The 16,296-nt window shown below is 42.4% G+C and overlaps 1 protein-coding gene across 1 annotated transcript in view; it reads right to left on the reverse strand.

The window, feature by feature from the left end:
• Nucleotides 1-211: 211 nt before the first annotated feature.
• The window catches only part of ANTXR1 (ANTXR cell adhesion molecule 1), a 238,011-nt gene continuing 221,926 nt past the window's right edge, over nt 212-16,296 (reverse strand). The window contains exon 18 of the mRNA XM_045369174.2: nt 212-4,130. Within this exon, the coding sequence (XP_045225109.1) occupies nt 3,870-4,130 (261 nt within the window). The 3' untranslated portion in view covers nt 212-3,869. The remainder of the gene's footprint in view (nt 4,131-16,296) is intronic.

The following is a 16,296-nucleotide window of genomic DNA, read 5'->3' on the forward strand; positions in this document are numbered from 1 at the left end:
GAGAAATAAAAAAAATTTTGAATGTCTGACAGCTAAGGAAGAAATGACAGTAATCCAGACAGTAGAGAAATTAGTGGAAGGCATGAAATCATTTGAGAAGTGTACTTTAATGTATAGCACAGCAACCACTGTATTATGATCAGGATATTGAGGACTTGAATACATTGCACTTTATTTTTATAATAAACAGACAAATAACCAGAAAAAAGAGTTGATTTAAGAAATTTATTATTTTTTTTAAAAAAGCAACTTCCAGGGTTGTCATTGTACAGGTTTCGCCCAGTCTCCTATAGCATGGTATAGTGATAACTGATTTTTTATAATAAGGACTCAGAGGCATTGAAGATCCATAACTATCTTGTGAATTATCACAGAAAGAAGAAAGAGTTAGAAGAGTTTAATGTTAAGTGTATTAAAAATCATATTCTAATTCTTTTAATTTGGTTATCTGAGTATGATAATACAGGAGAGCTCAGATAACAAGAAAAGGCAATTGGTTAGAACACTCCATTCCCACAGGATGTGCATTAACAGACTTTTTACTGCATATATCTTTATATAGTTTGCAAACTAATTCAACCCATTTTACACAGCATTAATTTTTTTCACTGAATTGACACTGGGCTGAAACATTTGCTTATCATCTTATAATTATTTTTTTCCAGTTCTTTAATGGATTTTACTCCCATCTGACATAGTGTTTGGATTTTAGTGTATGTGACACTTCAAGATCATCTCTGCCCATTCTAATGATAGTTACAATGAGGTTACCCATGGTCAGATATCCAAGACTATTAATTAATGCACCAGCTCTGTTCTTAACTTTGGTAAACGAGAGACCTTGTGTCTCACTGGAGGGTGCACCAAGCTTCAGGCAAGAAACTGAGCTGGCTATCAACAGACTATGGTTCTTATCAAGGTTCTTATTAATGCTGTGCAAACAAGGGTCTCGTCATTTCGGTAACTATTTGTACATTTATAAAAGCAATACAGTCATGGGAAAAACCAACAAGCACAGCTTGGTAGAATAACCTGCCATGAAATATCATCGGCTTTATAATAATTTACTACAACTGTTCTTTTTATTCACACTGGATAGGAAATGCTTCCATCTAACACATGGAATACGAATATATACAACACAAATTTGGCTTTAATAAAAAAAAAAACAGTTCAAAAGGACAATAACACGGGGGCTGAAAACAATAATTTTGTGCAGTTTCCTGATCATAATCACATGTCTCCTGCCTTTTACAGGGAATGACACAAGTATTGATGGATTTTGTAAACCAGTTAAAACATTCTCCTGCCTGTAATAGCCCACTATGAAGATATCACCTTGTTCATACAGTCTATAGAAGTTTCTCCTTCTTAACTGTAATTCTAAATAACCCGGGATGACACACTGAGTCGGTTTTAAGAACAAACCCTGCGGAGCCTTTTCAAAATCATCATACATTTGCAGTTCCCTATTCCATCAAAATGCTTTGCCAAAACATCTTGTAACTGCACTGGGCATATGACTGATGTGCTGAATGGTGCATTTGCACTGATGCTCACCATCTCGTTGCTCAGCAACGTCAGCATCTTGGCTTGAACTTCTGAATGGCCACGGGAATCACGCGGCAGTGCCATGGGGTGGGTGGACTGTTTTAGACTGCCAGCAGTCAAAACAGTTGTGATGGGCTCAACGTCTCTACACTGTGAGCCTGGGGAACCCATTCTCCTGCGGAATGGTTTTCAGGGGCCCAGCAATGTCACTGCAGGTGGCTGAGATATTCTGGCCCCTGCTTATGAGGAACTACATGAAAGAAGAAGCCTAGTGTTCTAAAGAAATAGACAATGCGGCAGGGTTGGGGAGAGGCTGGGGGGTTGCTTTCATGAGTCTGGAAATCTCTGGTTTTAGCTCTCTGAGAAGGCTGGGAGACTCTGTTGTAGGCAGCTGTGGGAGAAGGCTAGGGTTGGAGGTACACTTGGAGATGCGTTAGTTTGGCGTTGGCACTGCAGATTCAGCGCCCGTGGTCCCTGACTAAGGCACTCTGCCTAGATCTATTTTCCCCTGACTGTACCTTTTATGCTCCCTGGCTTTCCCATTCTCCCTGGAAACTCCTGTTTGTTTTTGCTTTCTAAGATACAGATAGCAAAGTAGGTTTCATTTCTCTCATCTGACTGTTGTTGGGTTCGTCTGACTGTTGAGTGGCGGCTTTTTGGAGTTGTAATTTGAGAAGGATTGTGAAGAAATCAGTGGGCTTAATAGGAAGTAGTGCTGTGATTGATTAGCAATGTCTGCCATGGCCACAAAAATTGGTATTGATAAAATAAATGCATCCCAGGCCCTTATATCTCTGTTCTAAGTAAAGTGAGCAAATGAAGCTGGCTTGATGTATTCTTGAAGGATCTTTGGAGACCATAGCCCAAGCCATTAAATTGATATTTATTTTATATTCTGCTTTGTTCCAGAAAAGATTTGAGAATTTGGGGGGCTTGGGACAGGAAGTTTAGGACTTGTGGAGGGAGATAATTTTGAATAGGCTGATGCAGGAGGCCCACGACAAGGAGCTCTGTTTTTACCCCTGGGCGATGAAGCCCAGTGTTTAGCAAGTGATTATAGGGCTTACTGATTAAACAGATCCAGAAAGACCTGGAGAAATGGGGCGAGTCCCAGGCATGGTGGAAATTTCAGGCAGAACATTTCTGTGTTGCAGATCTGATGTATTTCCCCTTGGTTAACAGCTGATGTTCTATGTTGAAAAGCCAAAGAGAAATATATTTGTATACACACACATCCCTTATGGGGGTTAATCAAAGATCCTTATTATGTCAGGACCATAGTCTCTCAGCTCTACCCAGAAGTCTCTGGTGCACAGCTTTACCAAGAAAAAAAAAAAAGAAACTAGTGATATTGTGTGATAGGTCCTAATGATGGTATTTTGGGAAGATCAACTCATGTTCATCTCTGGAAAACAGGATAAACTTCATACCTCAAGTGATTTAAACTGAAGTCAAACCTTGATTTTTCACATGAATCATTAACAGGTTGCTCTTCGACAATGCCATTGTCTGTTGATTTAGGGACCGTGTCTGGCCAAAGCCAGCCAACTCTAGCTGCTGATGGCCTGTGGGTTTTAGAAACTAACTGATGCTCCCACCAATACACCCCTGTCAATTGCACACAACTGATTTCACTTACACATCAACATAGCAACATACCTTTTCCATCAGTAAACACCTGCTCCCTTTCTCACTTGGAAACGAAGAATTTGCAAGGAAAAGATGGCATATATTTTTATATACCTGCAAACCCCAGGAGAACATCCTTTTGCATACCCGTCTGATGTTGAGTTTCTTACCACACCAGGGACCCCAGTATCTCCAAAGTTGTAGGCAAAGATTTCCTCTTTCCTGGGTGGTGCACAGGGGTGAGGGTCCTTAGGCTCCTAGGCCAAGGGTCCAAAGTCCAGGGATGGAGGTGGAGCGGAGGCAGGAGGGCAGCATTTTAGAAACCCAGCAATGTATTTCTTATCCAACTCTGTGTTTCACCCTCAGATAAATGATTTTCTTACTGGTCTCCATGAGACATAATCCTGTTGAGAGCATCTTGCAGTTTCGCTGTCTCTGGAACCTTCTAGAGGTGATAGATGGCTGGCTATAAATGTGACTGTAGTTGCCTCCTCATTTTTTTTCTGGCAATTTAAAATATCTGTTTCTTTCCGCGGATCGTGATTGTTGGTATACTGGCATTGCCAACCAATTTTTAGCCATGTGTGAAGATCAGTGGGCTTTATCACCACTCCTCTTCTCTAACTGGAAAGACTTGTTCTAACACCTCCTGAAGTTTCTGAGAGAGCCCAGAGCAGGAACTTTGGGCTCTAGACAGAAGGTCTTGGAGGAGGGCGGGAGGGAGGAGGTGCCCTGTTGGGAGGTGGAGCCTGGGGAGGAGGGGGAAGGGTGCAAGGTGGGGACGGGATGGGAGGGGTGGGGGCACTGGGGGGCGGGGGAGGGCAGTGGGGCGCAGGAGGTGGGGGGGTGTAGATGGGGGCAGGAGGTGGCGAGGAGGTGTGGTAGGCGTTGTTGAGCGGGTACTTGGCCGGCTGGTTGTTCTTGACCCTGGTGAAGTTGATGCAGCGCCCCTAGAAGAGAACCGGAGAGAAGGAAGCATGAGCGGATGGCCTCACATCAGGGCCTGTGGTGCTGCGGTGGGCGGCTTGCAAGGAATATGCGGAAAGCAGGCCCCTGTTGGTGACAACTCTCCAGTGGCACATAGTAGAACTTGAGGACAAGTGAGCTCCCCGCTTTCTTTTCCTGGACTGTGTTGCAAAATTTATCTTTTCCTGGAGTCTAACTCTCAAGTGGGAGAAAGGGAAGGAGACTGACCTTAATTGGGTGCTGTGTACAGAGGTCGTCAAACTGAATCTCCTCAACAGCCCTGCTAACCGGGTATTATTAACTGTTCCATTGCACAGATGAGGAAACAGGTTCAGAAAAGCGAGGTTACTTTTTCAAGGCCACACAACTAGGAAGAGGTGGGGATTGGTGATTCTAACCCAAAATAGACTCCAGAATTATCCTTCCTGCTGCTACTTTGCCTTCTGGAAGGGGTCCTCATATTGCACAAACAAAAGTCATTTATTCTGATTCATTTCAATTACATGCCTGGAAACGGCAGAAGGTTAACACCACGAGCTTCTCCTATATTGTAATTCAAGGATGTAGCTAGAATCTGTGATTGGAGTTGTCGTGGAGCCCCTGATGCATTTACCTCACCTGTGGCCCCTCAAGCGCTTGTTCCGGGTAATGAATGAAGGAGGCAGCTATCTCTACTGATGTGACCAAAACAGCTTCCCCATCCATGCCTTGCCTTCTGCAACGTGCTAGTAAATAATAAACAGTTTATCCTGCCCTTGTTCTGGCTGTGGGAATCCCTCATCTACATGCGGCTGCACCTGTGCAGGTACCCTTAGTTGTCGTCACAGGAACCGACAACCTGTGTACCTTAAGAAATACAACCTGGGGACATTCTATTGCCAAGCAGGCATCTACCCTGAATTCTGCTTTTCCCCTACCCTTCTTGGGTACTCAACTGAACAATGCAGTGAAGACCCCGGAACCCCTAACAGCAGCCTCCTGAAAGTCAGCGTCCAAAGCCAGCCTTAAGTAGCCCTGGGTCCCCTATAGTGTGTCTGCTCTGCTCTCCAGAGGCACAGGCGTGCTTTCTCTGTCCCCGACTAGATACCCTCTAGTCTCATCTGGCACTCAGGAGCTTCCGTGCAACACTCAGCTCTGCAATGGAGGGGAGACGGGCCCTCCTGCTCATCACATTCTGTGCTGGTGTGAGCTCACTTGGCCACTTGCCTGGGTGTGTACCCGCCCTCCTGAGGGCTCGGGCCTCCCTCACTTCCCATGCCTGTGGGGCATCTTATTGTTCTCTCTCTGGCATGTCTGGATGCCTACAGCATCGTTCCTCACGGAGGCCGGGGTGGGGTTGCTCCTCTCTGAGGCTGCCCTCTGTGCTGGACCTGGGGCTGGGGTGTGGAATTGTTCCTGGCCACATGCTCCAGAATGGACGTTATCCTGTGGTGTCCAGCCTGAATGAGATATGTCCAGAGAGCAATGAGTTTCCCTTTCCAGGCCTTTTAGGGACAAGCCTGAACGGGAATGAAGAGCGTGAGGTGTGGAATTTGGGGAACAATTGCTGCTTAAATTAGCTCTAGGACAAGAGGAAAATGAGAGTGTGTTATTAGAGACTTGGCTCAGGATGGGCCACAATAGGGACAAGCCACATGCTTGTGGGAGGCAGTGGGGCTGAGCAAACCTTCCCTCCCTGTGCACAGCCCCGTGCGTCCTTCAAGTCATAAACCATGTCCCTTTTCCTCCACACGTTTCCCCCACAGTGACTCCAGCCTCCACTTACCCTTTGCTTCCTTGAGTTCTCTAGTTACAGCCTACACCACACATTGCAGCCTGCATACTACAGTTATTTCATCTGTAAATGCCTTGCCTCCCTGGCCAGACGAGAAAGTTCTGGAAGGCTGCAGCCTTGTTTTGTGCTTTGCTGCTCCACAGCTCACAGCCTCACAGGGTGTTCTGCGTGGTACAGGGACTCTTAGTAAAAACGGAGTTGTCTGAGCCACTCAGGAAAAGTTGGGGGTGGGAAACCTTAGCAATAAACTGAAAATTAATTCCTAGAACATAGCATTAGTCAGAGGGCATCTTGGTGAGGAAGGGCCGAACTTGATGGGACTGCAATTGGTTTAGGAGTTGCAATGCTATGTTTAGATGTCAGCACCCTTGTTTCTCTGAGCTTGCATTTCATGTGATTAAACCAGGTGCTAAGCGGGGGAGGCTCTGATTCGAGTTCCACTCACTGCACAAAGAAGTTACCCCCTCCTCGCTGCACTGCCCAGAGCTCCCGGTTTATGTCCAGCCTTTCAGGCATGATGCCGATTTTGTAACCCAGTACTGTACATTCCCGGCTGTTCAAGCTGCCCTCTTTTATAGCTTTATAAATCTAAGCCTCGGTTACAGTTTATTTATGATTCTGGATAAAGCTTTCCTTTAAGATGTGAGGGCCCTAATGATTACCATCTGTGATGAATTCCCGCGACGACAATTTAGAGCCGGGATTTACTGTGCTATCTGTTCTGCCCTTCGTTCCTAGACATGCTAAGTCAGACTGAGAGGCTCAAGAGATTCGCGTCCTTTAAAGATGAAGGGAAACCCTCATCCTGGGGAAGGAGCTGCTGGTGCCTGGGGTCGAGTGCTCATCCGGCTTCAGATCCCCTCCAGAGCTGGCCACCAGGCTGGGCAAGAGGGGAGGCTAATTAATTAATCCAGAAGCTCAGGTACTTATTCTCTTCAATTGAAATAAGTCACTCTACTGTTTTCACCAGAGGCTGTTTTGTCCAGAGACAAAATCAGGAGCTCCCAGCCTTCTTCTGCCAATATCTCTATTCATCATCCACGTTAGGATTCCCAGCGGTTTTCAAAAAGGTCTGAAAGCATCCACAGACTAAAAGATGGTCTCTCACATCTGTCCCCTGAAGATGGGATGAAAAAGGGCAGTGGCGGGGAGTGAGGTGGGGAGGAAGACCTGAGGTCAGCACTTCCAGCTGCCGCCAATGGTGTCTTGGCCAGAGCAGCAGAGGGATGGCGATGGGGTGGGGTAAAATGGTGATGGTGGAGGCAGAGAGTCCTCCTTCCTCTGGTCAGTAACACCCTAGGGGTACACCCATGGATCACCTACTCCAGAGCATTGTGCTGAGGTTCATTATAGACTTTCCCCAACTCCCCATCACCTGGTCCTTTAGAGCTGAGCACAAAAGCCCAGAGCTCTCATCAGGCAGCCAGAGGGGAGGGGGCAAGCTCCCAGCGTCTGCCCTGCCCCCACTGTGGGACACCCCACAGTGTGATGTGAGGTGGGGGTATTCATACCACCTGTCACTACAGGATTAGGAGGACTCCCTTAATCAATGTTACGAAGGCCTTGGAACAGTGCCTGGCGCACTGTGTTTAGTAAACGAAGCTGAGTCTAATGCTGTCTCTGCAGGTGGGGATGCGCAGACACAATCAGACCCTGTCTGTGGTGGAAAGGCCAGTTGGAGGTGGTATCAGGTGTTGCAACTCCTAGTTTAGTGCCTTCTGAGCGAGCTGCAGACTACAGCTTCTATACTCCACACCTGGCTTCTATAATAAAATTGGTAAATAGGAAAAAATGTAGCAAAAATGTAGGGAAAAACAAAGCAGCTCCCAGAGCCTGCTCTCTCATGTCTGTCCTCTCCTCCTGCTGCCACTAAGCCCTGTAACTTATTTCTTATAGGACCTCCCACAGCGCACTGCGCACACGTTTGATTGATGATGAATTTACACGTACTTCTCTTCCTGAAAAAAGGTGCAGACTCGGCATCAACAAATCCCTGGGGTAATATACAGTAAGACCCACAGTCTTTGCAAGAGGGGTGTGGTTACAATAAGTTCTTAAAACCTGGAGTCAGAGGTGCCAGCACAAACACAGTAACATTTAGACCACATAATTGGCCTAAAGATCAGTTTACACAACATCGTTTTTTGCTCGCAAGAGGATAATAGAAAGGCCAGATGTTCTCAGTGTCATGTAGGCCAGCAAATCTGCACCAGTGTTTGGTTAAAAGGTTGCTAGGATGATTGGAACTCTCACTTCATAACACTAGTCTTGGTGACCCAGTTTTATTTTCTACAGTACTGGTTTTGTGTGGTTTGATTCAGATCCAAGATTTGGCTTTGACCTCAGTTTACCTCAGTGTCCTCATTTACAGGAATGAATGCCAATTATTCTCACACATTAGCAAACATTTCTCAGATTAAATTCTAAGAAGAAAATGCAACAATATCTCCAGCTAAATGAAGGCTTAGCACGATGCCAGCTGGCCTTCCTCCTAGGCTTGAAAGTGCCATTTTGATTTGGCTGTATCTCATGGTGGTGGGAGGACCATGTGAAATGTCCAGGTACATTAGCGTCTTTATTTATCATCAAAACTCTGTCAGTTAAGCATCATTATTTTCATTGTACAGAAAAAAACTAAAGTCTCACACCTATTTAAATAACTTGCTCAAGACTACACAGCTAGTAAGCGGCAGAGTGGGATTAAAACCTAGCTCTGCCTCAGGAACTCATCCTCTTCATACTGTATTCCTGAATATAGACTAAAAGTGCAAATGATTTCTTGAAAGACTTGTAGATAGCAACACACGGTGTAGGACTTGACCACAATCCAGCAGCTCTTGACACAGCTAAGCGATTCTTCCCGAACCTAAGTCTGGCCAATTCACTCTCCAGCTCAAAATTCTTTAGTGATTCCCCATCACCTTTAAAGTAAAAGCCAAACACCTCCACTGGCATACAGCCCTTTGGGATCTGGTCTGTGCTTCTGTCTTTCAATTGATGTCTTACTCTTTTCTTGCAAGATGTCCAGCTTGGTCCACCCTATGCCCTCCACAAATATTTGTTCAATGAGGAATATAATTTGCCGTGTGGCACTTTTCTCTAAATGTTTCCCATTAGAAACATTGCTCCTTAACTGGTTGGTGAGCACCTCCGAGGCAGCCGCAAGGGCTTCTCTTCTGGAGCCTAGAGTTGCTCTAAAGAGCTCAACGTTCAAGTTCAAGTTGGCACTCAACAGATACTGCTCACACACCGGAGCTCCAAGGTGCCGCAAGATGTCTTAGAAAGCTCTGATTTTTCCCTGCGGGTTTAGGCTCTCCAGAGGTCAAGGATCCATGAACACAGCTATGAGTTTAGGGCTTCTCAGTCACCTCCCCATGGTCTCCTTGCACATCTCCTAGGTTCTTGGAGAAAGGATGGCAAGAATCCTATGTACTTCCCTTGGCTTCCACACTTGAAAGGTTCACGTTACCTCTAAAAATAATTTTTGGGTTACCTTTGATTGCTTTATCAAAGGAAATTGTTCATCAACAAAAAGCTTTGCTTCAATTGGAGGTGACATATTCTGAAATGGTTATGATGAAATGATTAGGATGAAATATCTTGTTGATCAGGTTCTGGATTTCCCTGGGTTTGAACTCCAGGCATTGATGGTCTGAGGAGTATAGAGACAGGACACTGGTGGTGGGAGCTGTGGTCTGCTTTGTGGGCTGCAGTCAGGAGGCAGAGTTCTACCTCTAGTCCTGCCACTAACATAATCATTGTGAAACCTGGGGCAAGTCACTTTCTCTCTATGAGCCTCAGTTTCTTCATCTGTCCAATAAAGTTGTACCGGCTAGATGACATTCAGGGCCTTTCAGTCCTAATATTCTATAATTTCATCAACATTTTTTGTTTTTTTTGAGATGGAGTCTCACTCTGTGAGAGTGATCTTGGCTCACTACAACCTCTGCCCCCCAGGTTCAAGCGATTCTCCTGTCTCAGCATCCCAAGTAGCTGGAATTACAGGTGTGTGCCACCACGTCTGGCTAATTTTTTTGTATTTTTAGTAGAGATAGGGTTTCGCCATATTGGCCAGGCTAGTCTCGAACACCTGACCTCAGGTGATCCACCGGCCTCAGCCTCCCAAAGTGCTGGGATTATAGCTGTGAGCCACCGTGCCTGGCCTCCATCAAAATTTGAATTCCTTTGAAACCTTTTCCTTGGATAATTTAATCTGAATTTTTTTGGGGCAGCCAGCTTGCACATTTCTTTATACTAATTAGTTTGGTTAATGCTTTGTATTGCATATTTTCTGGTTGGTCATTAGATTTTAAAAAATACTAATAAATTGAAATTTCAAAATTGGAGGTCTGCTTTTCTATTATTGTGCTAAGAGTTTGAGCTTGCCTGCAAGTTCTGAATTTGAGTTTGTGGGATGACAGGGAGATGTGACAAGAGGTGTGGGCCGATTGTGTGCAAAAGAGTTGCCAGTGGTGAGCTCATGTGTGCTGAGTGTTATGAGACATCTGTTTGGGCATCAGGCATGCTCAGTGGAGAGGGAGCTGGACTTTGGAGATGGTTAAAAATATGCTATGGCTCCCACAGATTAAACCAAATAGTTTCCTATGAACGGAGGTCATCTAAGGAGATTGGATTTCACAGGAAGAACTCTAAAATAATTAGATTGACAAAGTATAACATATACGCCAAGTTTCCTCTGACAAATACCTTTTTTCTCTGGCCTAGTTCTCCCATTGATTATCTTGTTTGGAGGGCTATAGGTATTTCTCAAGTTACTAATGAATTAGGTTTCCAAAGTCAGTTGTTTGGAATTATGCGCATAGTTTCTAACTTAAATCATTCTTGTAAACTCAGGCTAGACCACAAAACCTCATCGACATATTGAAGGCAATTGACACAATCCTGCCAAAGGTGGTGCTCTACTGATGAATTAAACACATGAACAATGAATGGATGGCTGGATAGGGTGACTTAATAGTTAGCCTTCTACCCTATGATTCTCTTCATTTGTTAATTTATTTTTGCATTTATCCTTTTGACAAATGGGTTTTGAGTGCCGGCTATGTCCTCAAAAGTGCTGCAGACAGTGTTGAGCAAATGTTGAGGTCCCTGTCCTCATGAAGAATATAGTCTAGAGGTGAAGACAGACAGTAGTCAAATGGACCCCAGCAACCACATTTGTGATCTGTGACCTGAGCTTGACCACAGTTGACTGGACCAGAGGTGGACAACTATGCTGAGCTAGAGCGATCAGATTCTCCCTCCAGTGAATTTGGAATGAGCACTGAGTGACAGGTAGTTAGTCAGTCAGGACTGATCATTTGAATAGAGGGAATGTAAAGTGGGAACCTAGGGATGAGGGAGCAGCCATCTTCTGCCACAGTCAGGGAGAAGCAGAGAAAGCTCTGATTCTGTTTCATAAAGACCCTTCATACCCATTCATTCTGCCCTGACCTCATTATTGCTCATCTTCTAACACTTGGCCACCAAGTAAACCAGTCTCCCTGCTCTCAGCCTTTCCCTTTCACTTGGATATTTTGGTTTTCCATGTAAAATTCATACACACGCATGCACGCACACACACACATATATAAATGTGCACATACATACATATATATGTATGTCTACATATGTGTAGATAGAGGTATGTATAAAATGTATGTATACCTGTATACATAAAAATGTATATACACACAGACACATTCAAAGTTATCTTGCTGGCCAGGTGAGGCGGCTCATGCCTGTAATCTCAGTACTTTAGGAGGCTGACGCAGGCGGATCACTTTAGCCTAGGAGTTGGAGACCAGCCTGGCAACACAGTGAGACCCTGTGTCTACAAAAATAAAAAAAATTAGCCTGACGTGTGTGCCCTTAGCCCTAGCTACTTGGGAGGCTGAGGCAGAAGGATGCCCAAGAGTTTGAGGCTGCAGTGGGCTATCATGGCACCGCTGCAGGGCATTCCAGCCTGGGCAACAGAGCGAGACCCTGTCTTGCTCCTTCGTCTTCCCCAAAGCTGGAGCCATGGGCAAACAGAAGGGTGTGTTGGGAGTGGTGATGCTCTGATCCTTCTCGGCTCCCCTTTTCTCTGCCTCAAACTTGCCCTGCCTATAAATCTCATAATAGCCTGCCTTTTATGTGCTGTTCATGGAAAGGGATCCAAGGTCAACTCTTTTAGTTATTTGATTCATTTTGCTGACACACAAACTGGCACGTTCTCCATAATAATGTCTTTGGATGCCAGAACTGAGGGTAAGATGAAAGCACACAGGAAATATTTGGTAACACGAGGAAACTAGAAAAATGAAGGAAAGGGTAGAAATAAAAATGGTATCTCTTTAGTTGAAAAATACACAATGAAAAAAGAAAGAAGAGGAAGGGAGAAGGGAATGTTAAATTAGAGCACTCGGAATTAATATTTTGTGCTTATCTTCACAGAGCACAGACACACACCCAGTGGTGGATATATTTAGGAAAATGGGATCATCCTGTATAAAAGTTTTAAAGTAGTTTACTGTGACCACTTCTCCCCTGTCATTTTCAATGGTTGTAGAATCCTCTATCACATGGAAGCACCAAATGCAGTTAAGAATTTCTTTATTGTTGGATATTAAGAGTGTATCTAATTTTTCTCTATTATAAACAATGCTGTGATAAAACCATTCATAAGTATTTTCATACATCTGTCAATTGTTTTAGAACAAATTGTTCGAGGTAGAATTTCTGGGTCAGAGTTTATGGACATTTTAACAGTTTTTGATACTGTCAAACTGTCTTCTATAAAAAGTGATATTCATTCGTAGTTCCAGTACTATTTTATGAGATTTCTATTTTCCTACACTTTCATTTACAGTTTTAGAATTAAACATTTTTGCCAATTTGACTATCTGAAGGAATTGTATTATTGTTTCCATGTTCAGTTTTATTATTTGTGAGATGAAAGTTTTTAAAATGTGTGTGCATATGTATATGTAAAGATATAAAGATATATGTGTGAGTGTATATATATACATATATACATATATACATATATACACTCACACATGTATATACACACACACCCACATACTACATATATATATATATATATAAGTCCTTTGTATTTCACCTTTAATGATTTGTCTGTTCATACACTTTGCCCACTTTTACTGAGGTTTTGATTTTTTTGTAAATCTTTTTTATTGATTTGTAAGAGCTCTTTATAGAGTAATGATGAAACTGATTGATACGGTTAGGCTTTGTGTCCCCACCCAAATCTCACCTTGAATTGTAATCCCCACATGTGGAGAAAGAGAAGTGATTGGATTATGGGGACAGTTTTCCCCATGCTGTTCTCATGATAGTGAATATGTTTCATGAGATCTGATGGTTTTATAGAGGGCAGTTCCCCTGTACTCGCTCACCACTTTCTCACCTGCCGGCGCGTAAGACATATGTGCTTCCCCTTCTGCCATGATTGTAAATTTCCTTAGGCCTCCCCGGCCATACAGAACTGGGAGTCAAGCCTCTTTTCTTTATAAATCACCCAGTCTTGGGTAGTTTTTATAGCAGTATGAGAGCAGACTAATATACTGGTTATGTAAGCTATGTTTTTTGTTTGTTTGTGATTTTTAAAAATTTTACTGATGGTATTTTTTGACGTACAGAAGTTAAATAAGTTTATGTGGGTAGCCAATTATATCAATCCATAGAGTCTATTTTTTTTTTTTTTTTTTGAGATGGGGTTTCACTGTGTCACCCAGGTTGGAGTGCAGTGGCGTGATCTCAGCTCACTGCAAACTCTGCCTCCTAGGTTCAAGTGATCCTCCCACCTCAGCCTCCCATGTAGCTGGGACTACAGGAATGCACCACCACACCTGGCTAATTGTTTTTTCTATTTGGTAGAGACGGGTTTTCACCATGTTGCCCAGGCTGGTCTCAAACTTCTGAGCTCAGCTCGTCCACCACTCTCAGCCTCCCAAATTGCTGGGATTACAGGCATGAGCCACTGTCTCTGGCCCATAGAGTCTATTTTTTCATACCCCTTAGAAAGGCCTTCGTCATTGGGCACGGTGGCTCACGCCTGTAATCCCAGCAGGGAGGCTGAGATGGGCAGATTACCTGAGGTTGGGAGTTTGAGACCAGCCTGACCAACATGGAGAAACCCTGTTTCTACTAAAAATATAAAATTAGCTGGGCGTGGTGGCACGTGCCTGTAATCCCAACTACTTGGGAGGCTGAGGCAGGAGAATCGCTTGAACCCAGGAGGTGGAGGTTGCGGTGAGCCGAGATCACGCCATTGTACTCCAGCCTGGGCAACAAGAGTGAAACTCTGTCCTAAAAAAAAAAAAAAAGTTTCATCATTCTTTTTTTTTTTTTTAGTTATAGTTTCATTTTTCTATGTTTATAGAATGTGTACTCTAGAGCCAAACTACTAGTATTCAAGATCTGGTTCTGCAACTTACTGTGTTATCTTGGACAAATTAATTAACTTCTGTTTTCTTTTCTGTAAAATGGGTTAAATAATTGATCCTAGCTCATGAGATTATTGTAAGGATTAATGAAAATAATAAATAACTTTTTTAAATTTTTGAGACGGAGTTTTGCTCTTGTTGCCCAGGCTGGAGTGCAATGGTGCAATCTCAGCTCACGGTAACCTCTGTCTCCCAGGTTCAAGTGATTCTCCTGCCTCAGCCTTCCAAGTAGCTGGGATTACAGGAGTGCGCCACCCGGCGAATTTTGTATTTTTAGTAGAGACGGGTTTTCACCATGTTGGTCAGGCTGGTCTCGAGCTCCTGATCTCAGGAGGCCTTGGCCTCCCAAAGTGGTGGGATTACAGGCATCAGCCACTGTGCCCAGCCTATAAATAACAGTCCCTGACATACAAAATTACTCAGTAAATGTTAACTATTTTCATTCGGAATATATTTTGCTATGAGATGTGAGGTACAAGTTCAAATTTATTTCATCTTTTTCTAAATCAGCCAATTGTGCTAACTTAGAAATACCATTTGTTAAACAATCTACCACTTTCCAACTAATTTAATGCCAGCCTTATCATAAGGCAAATTCTCACTTGGTCTTTCATTTGTTTTTTCAGATCTCTGTTCCACTTCTCTGATGTGTCTATATCTGTAGCAGCAGTTTTGACTGTTACAGTTTTACAACATATTGTAATATTGATCTTATAAGTCTATCTTTATTATTTTTCAAGATTATCTGCACTAGTCTCATCTGATTGTTCCTCCAAACAATGATTTAGAATAATGTAATTCATAAATTAAGTTGGAGAAAATGGCCTTTTATATTTTTATGTTTTCTCATCCATCAATAGCACATTCCAAATTTGTGATTTTCGAATGTAAGTTCCAGCCTTCTTTTAAACATTTACTTCTAGATTTATTTTATTGTCGATATTGTAAAGTTTAACTTTTCTCTATTTTAGCATCCTACTCTTAGTATATTTATTTTGTATTTAAATATTTTACTGAATTCTCTTACAGTATTTCTGTTGATATAATTTAATATTTTCCATTTCTAATATTTACCTATTATTACTTTTTCTTGTTTTATTGCATTGATTAGCAGTGATGTCAGGTGCCTTTATCTTATTCTTGTCTTTAGCGGGAATACCTTCAGTATTTCATAAATAAAGTAGTTTAGTTATCCTTACTTCTGTTAAAAATATACTTTAATTCCAGTTTAAGTGTTTAAAAAATTTAAGCAAATATCAAATAACTTTTTGATATAAAGTAAGATAACCCTATTGATAGATATTTTTATTCATGTTAAGGAAATAATTTCCTATTCACGGTCAGTTGATAGTTTCAAAAAGTAATATTTTAAATTCTATCAAATATCTTTTTGATATCAAGATCATTATATTGTTCCTATATTTTCACCTACTGATATATCTTTTATAAATTTTTTTCTAATAAAAATTATCTGCACATTTCTGAAATAAACTTTTGAAAAGTTCTGAAATTAATAATCTTTGATTTAGGATTTTTGCACCCAAATTCACGGGTGAATTTGGTCATGTTCCTTTTGTTGTGAGCTACTTTATGTTAACTTCACAAAACAGTCTGGGAGGATTTTCATCTTTTTATATGTTCTGTATTTCTGAAATAGCACAAGAATTACTTGTTCTTATAACAGGTACATAAGAATGAGATAATTCTCTCAAAAATTTTCTAGACATGCTGTTATTTAAAAGTATAGTTCTTAGATGCCTTTAAAAATTTTTGCCACAGATATTGACTGATTCAGGTTTTGTACTTTTTTTGAGTCAATTTCTGTAATTTATCCTTTCTTAGAAAATCATTCATTCATCAAGATTCTAAAAGCATTTGCATAGATTTGTACTTTGTACACAGAACATTCTTACAGGTAAACAAATC

Source organism: Macaca fascicularis, chromosome 13 (assembly GCF_037993035.2).
Source record: "Macaca fascicularis isolate 582-1 chromosome 13, T2T-MFA8v1.1".
In the NCBI taxonomy this organism is placed as follows: domain Eukaryota; kingdom Metazoa; phylum Chordata; class Mammalia; order Primates; family Cercopithecidae; genus Macaca; species Macaca fascicularis.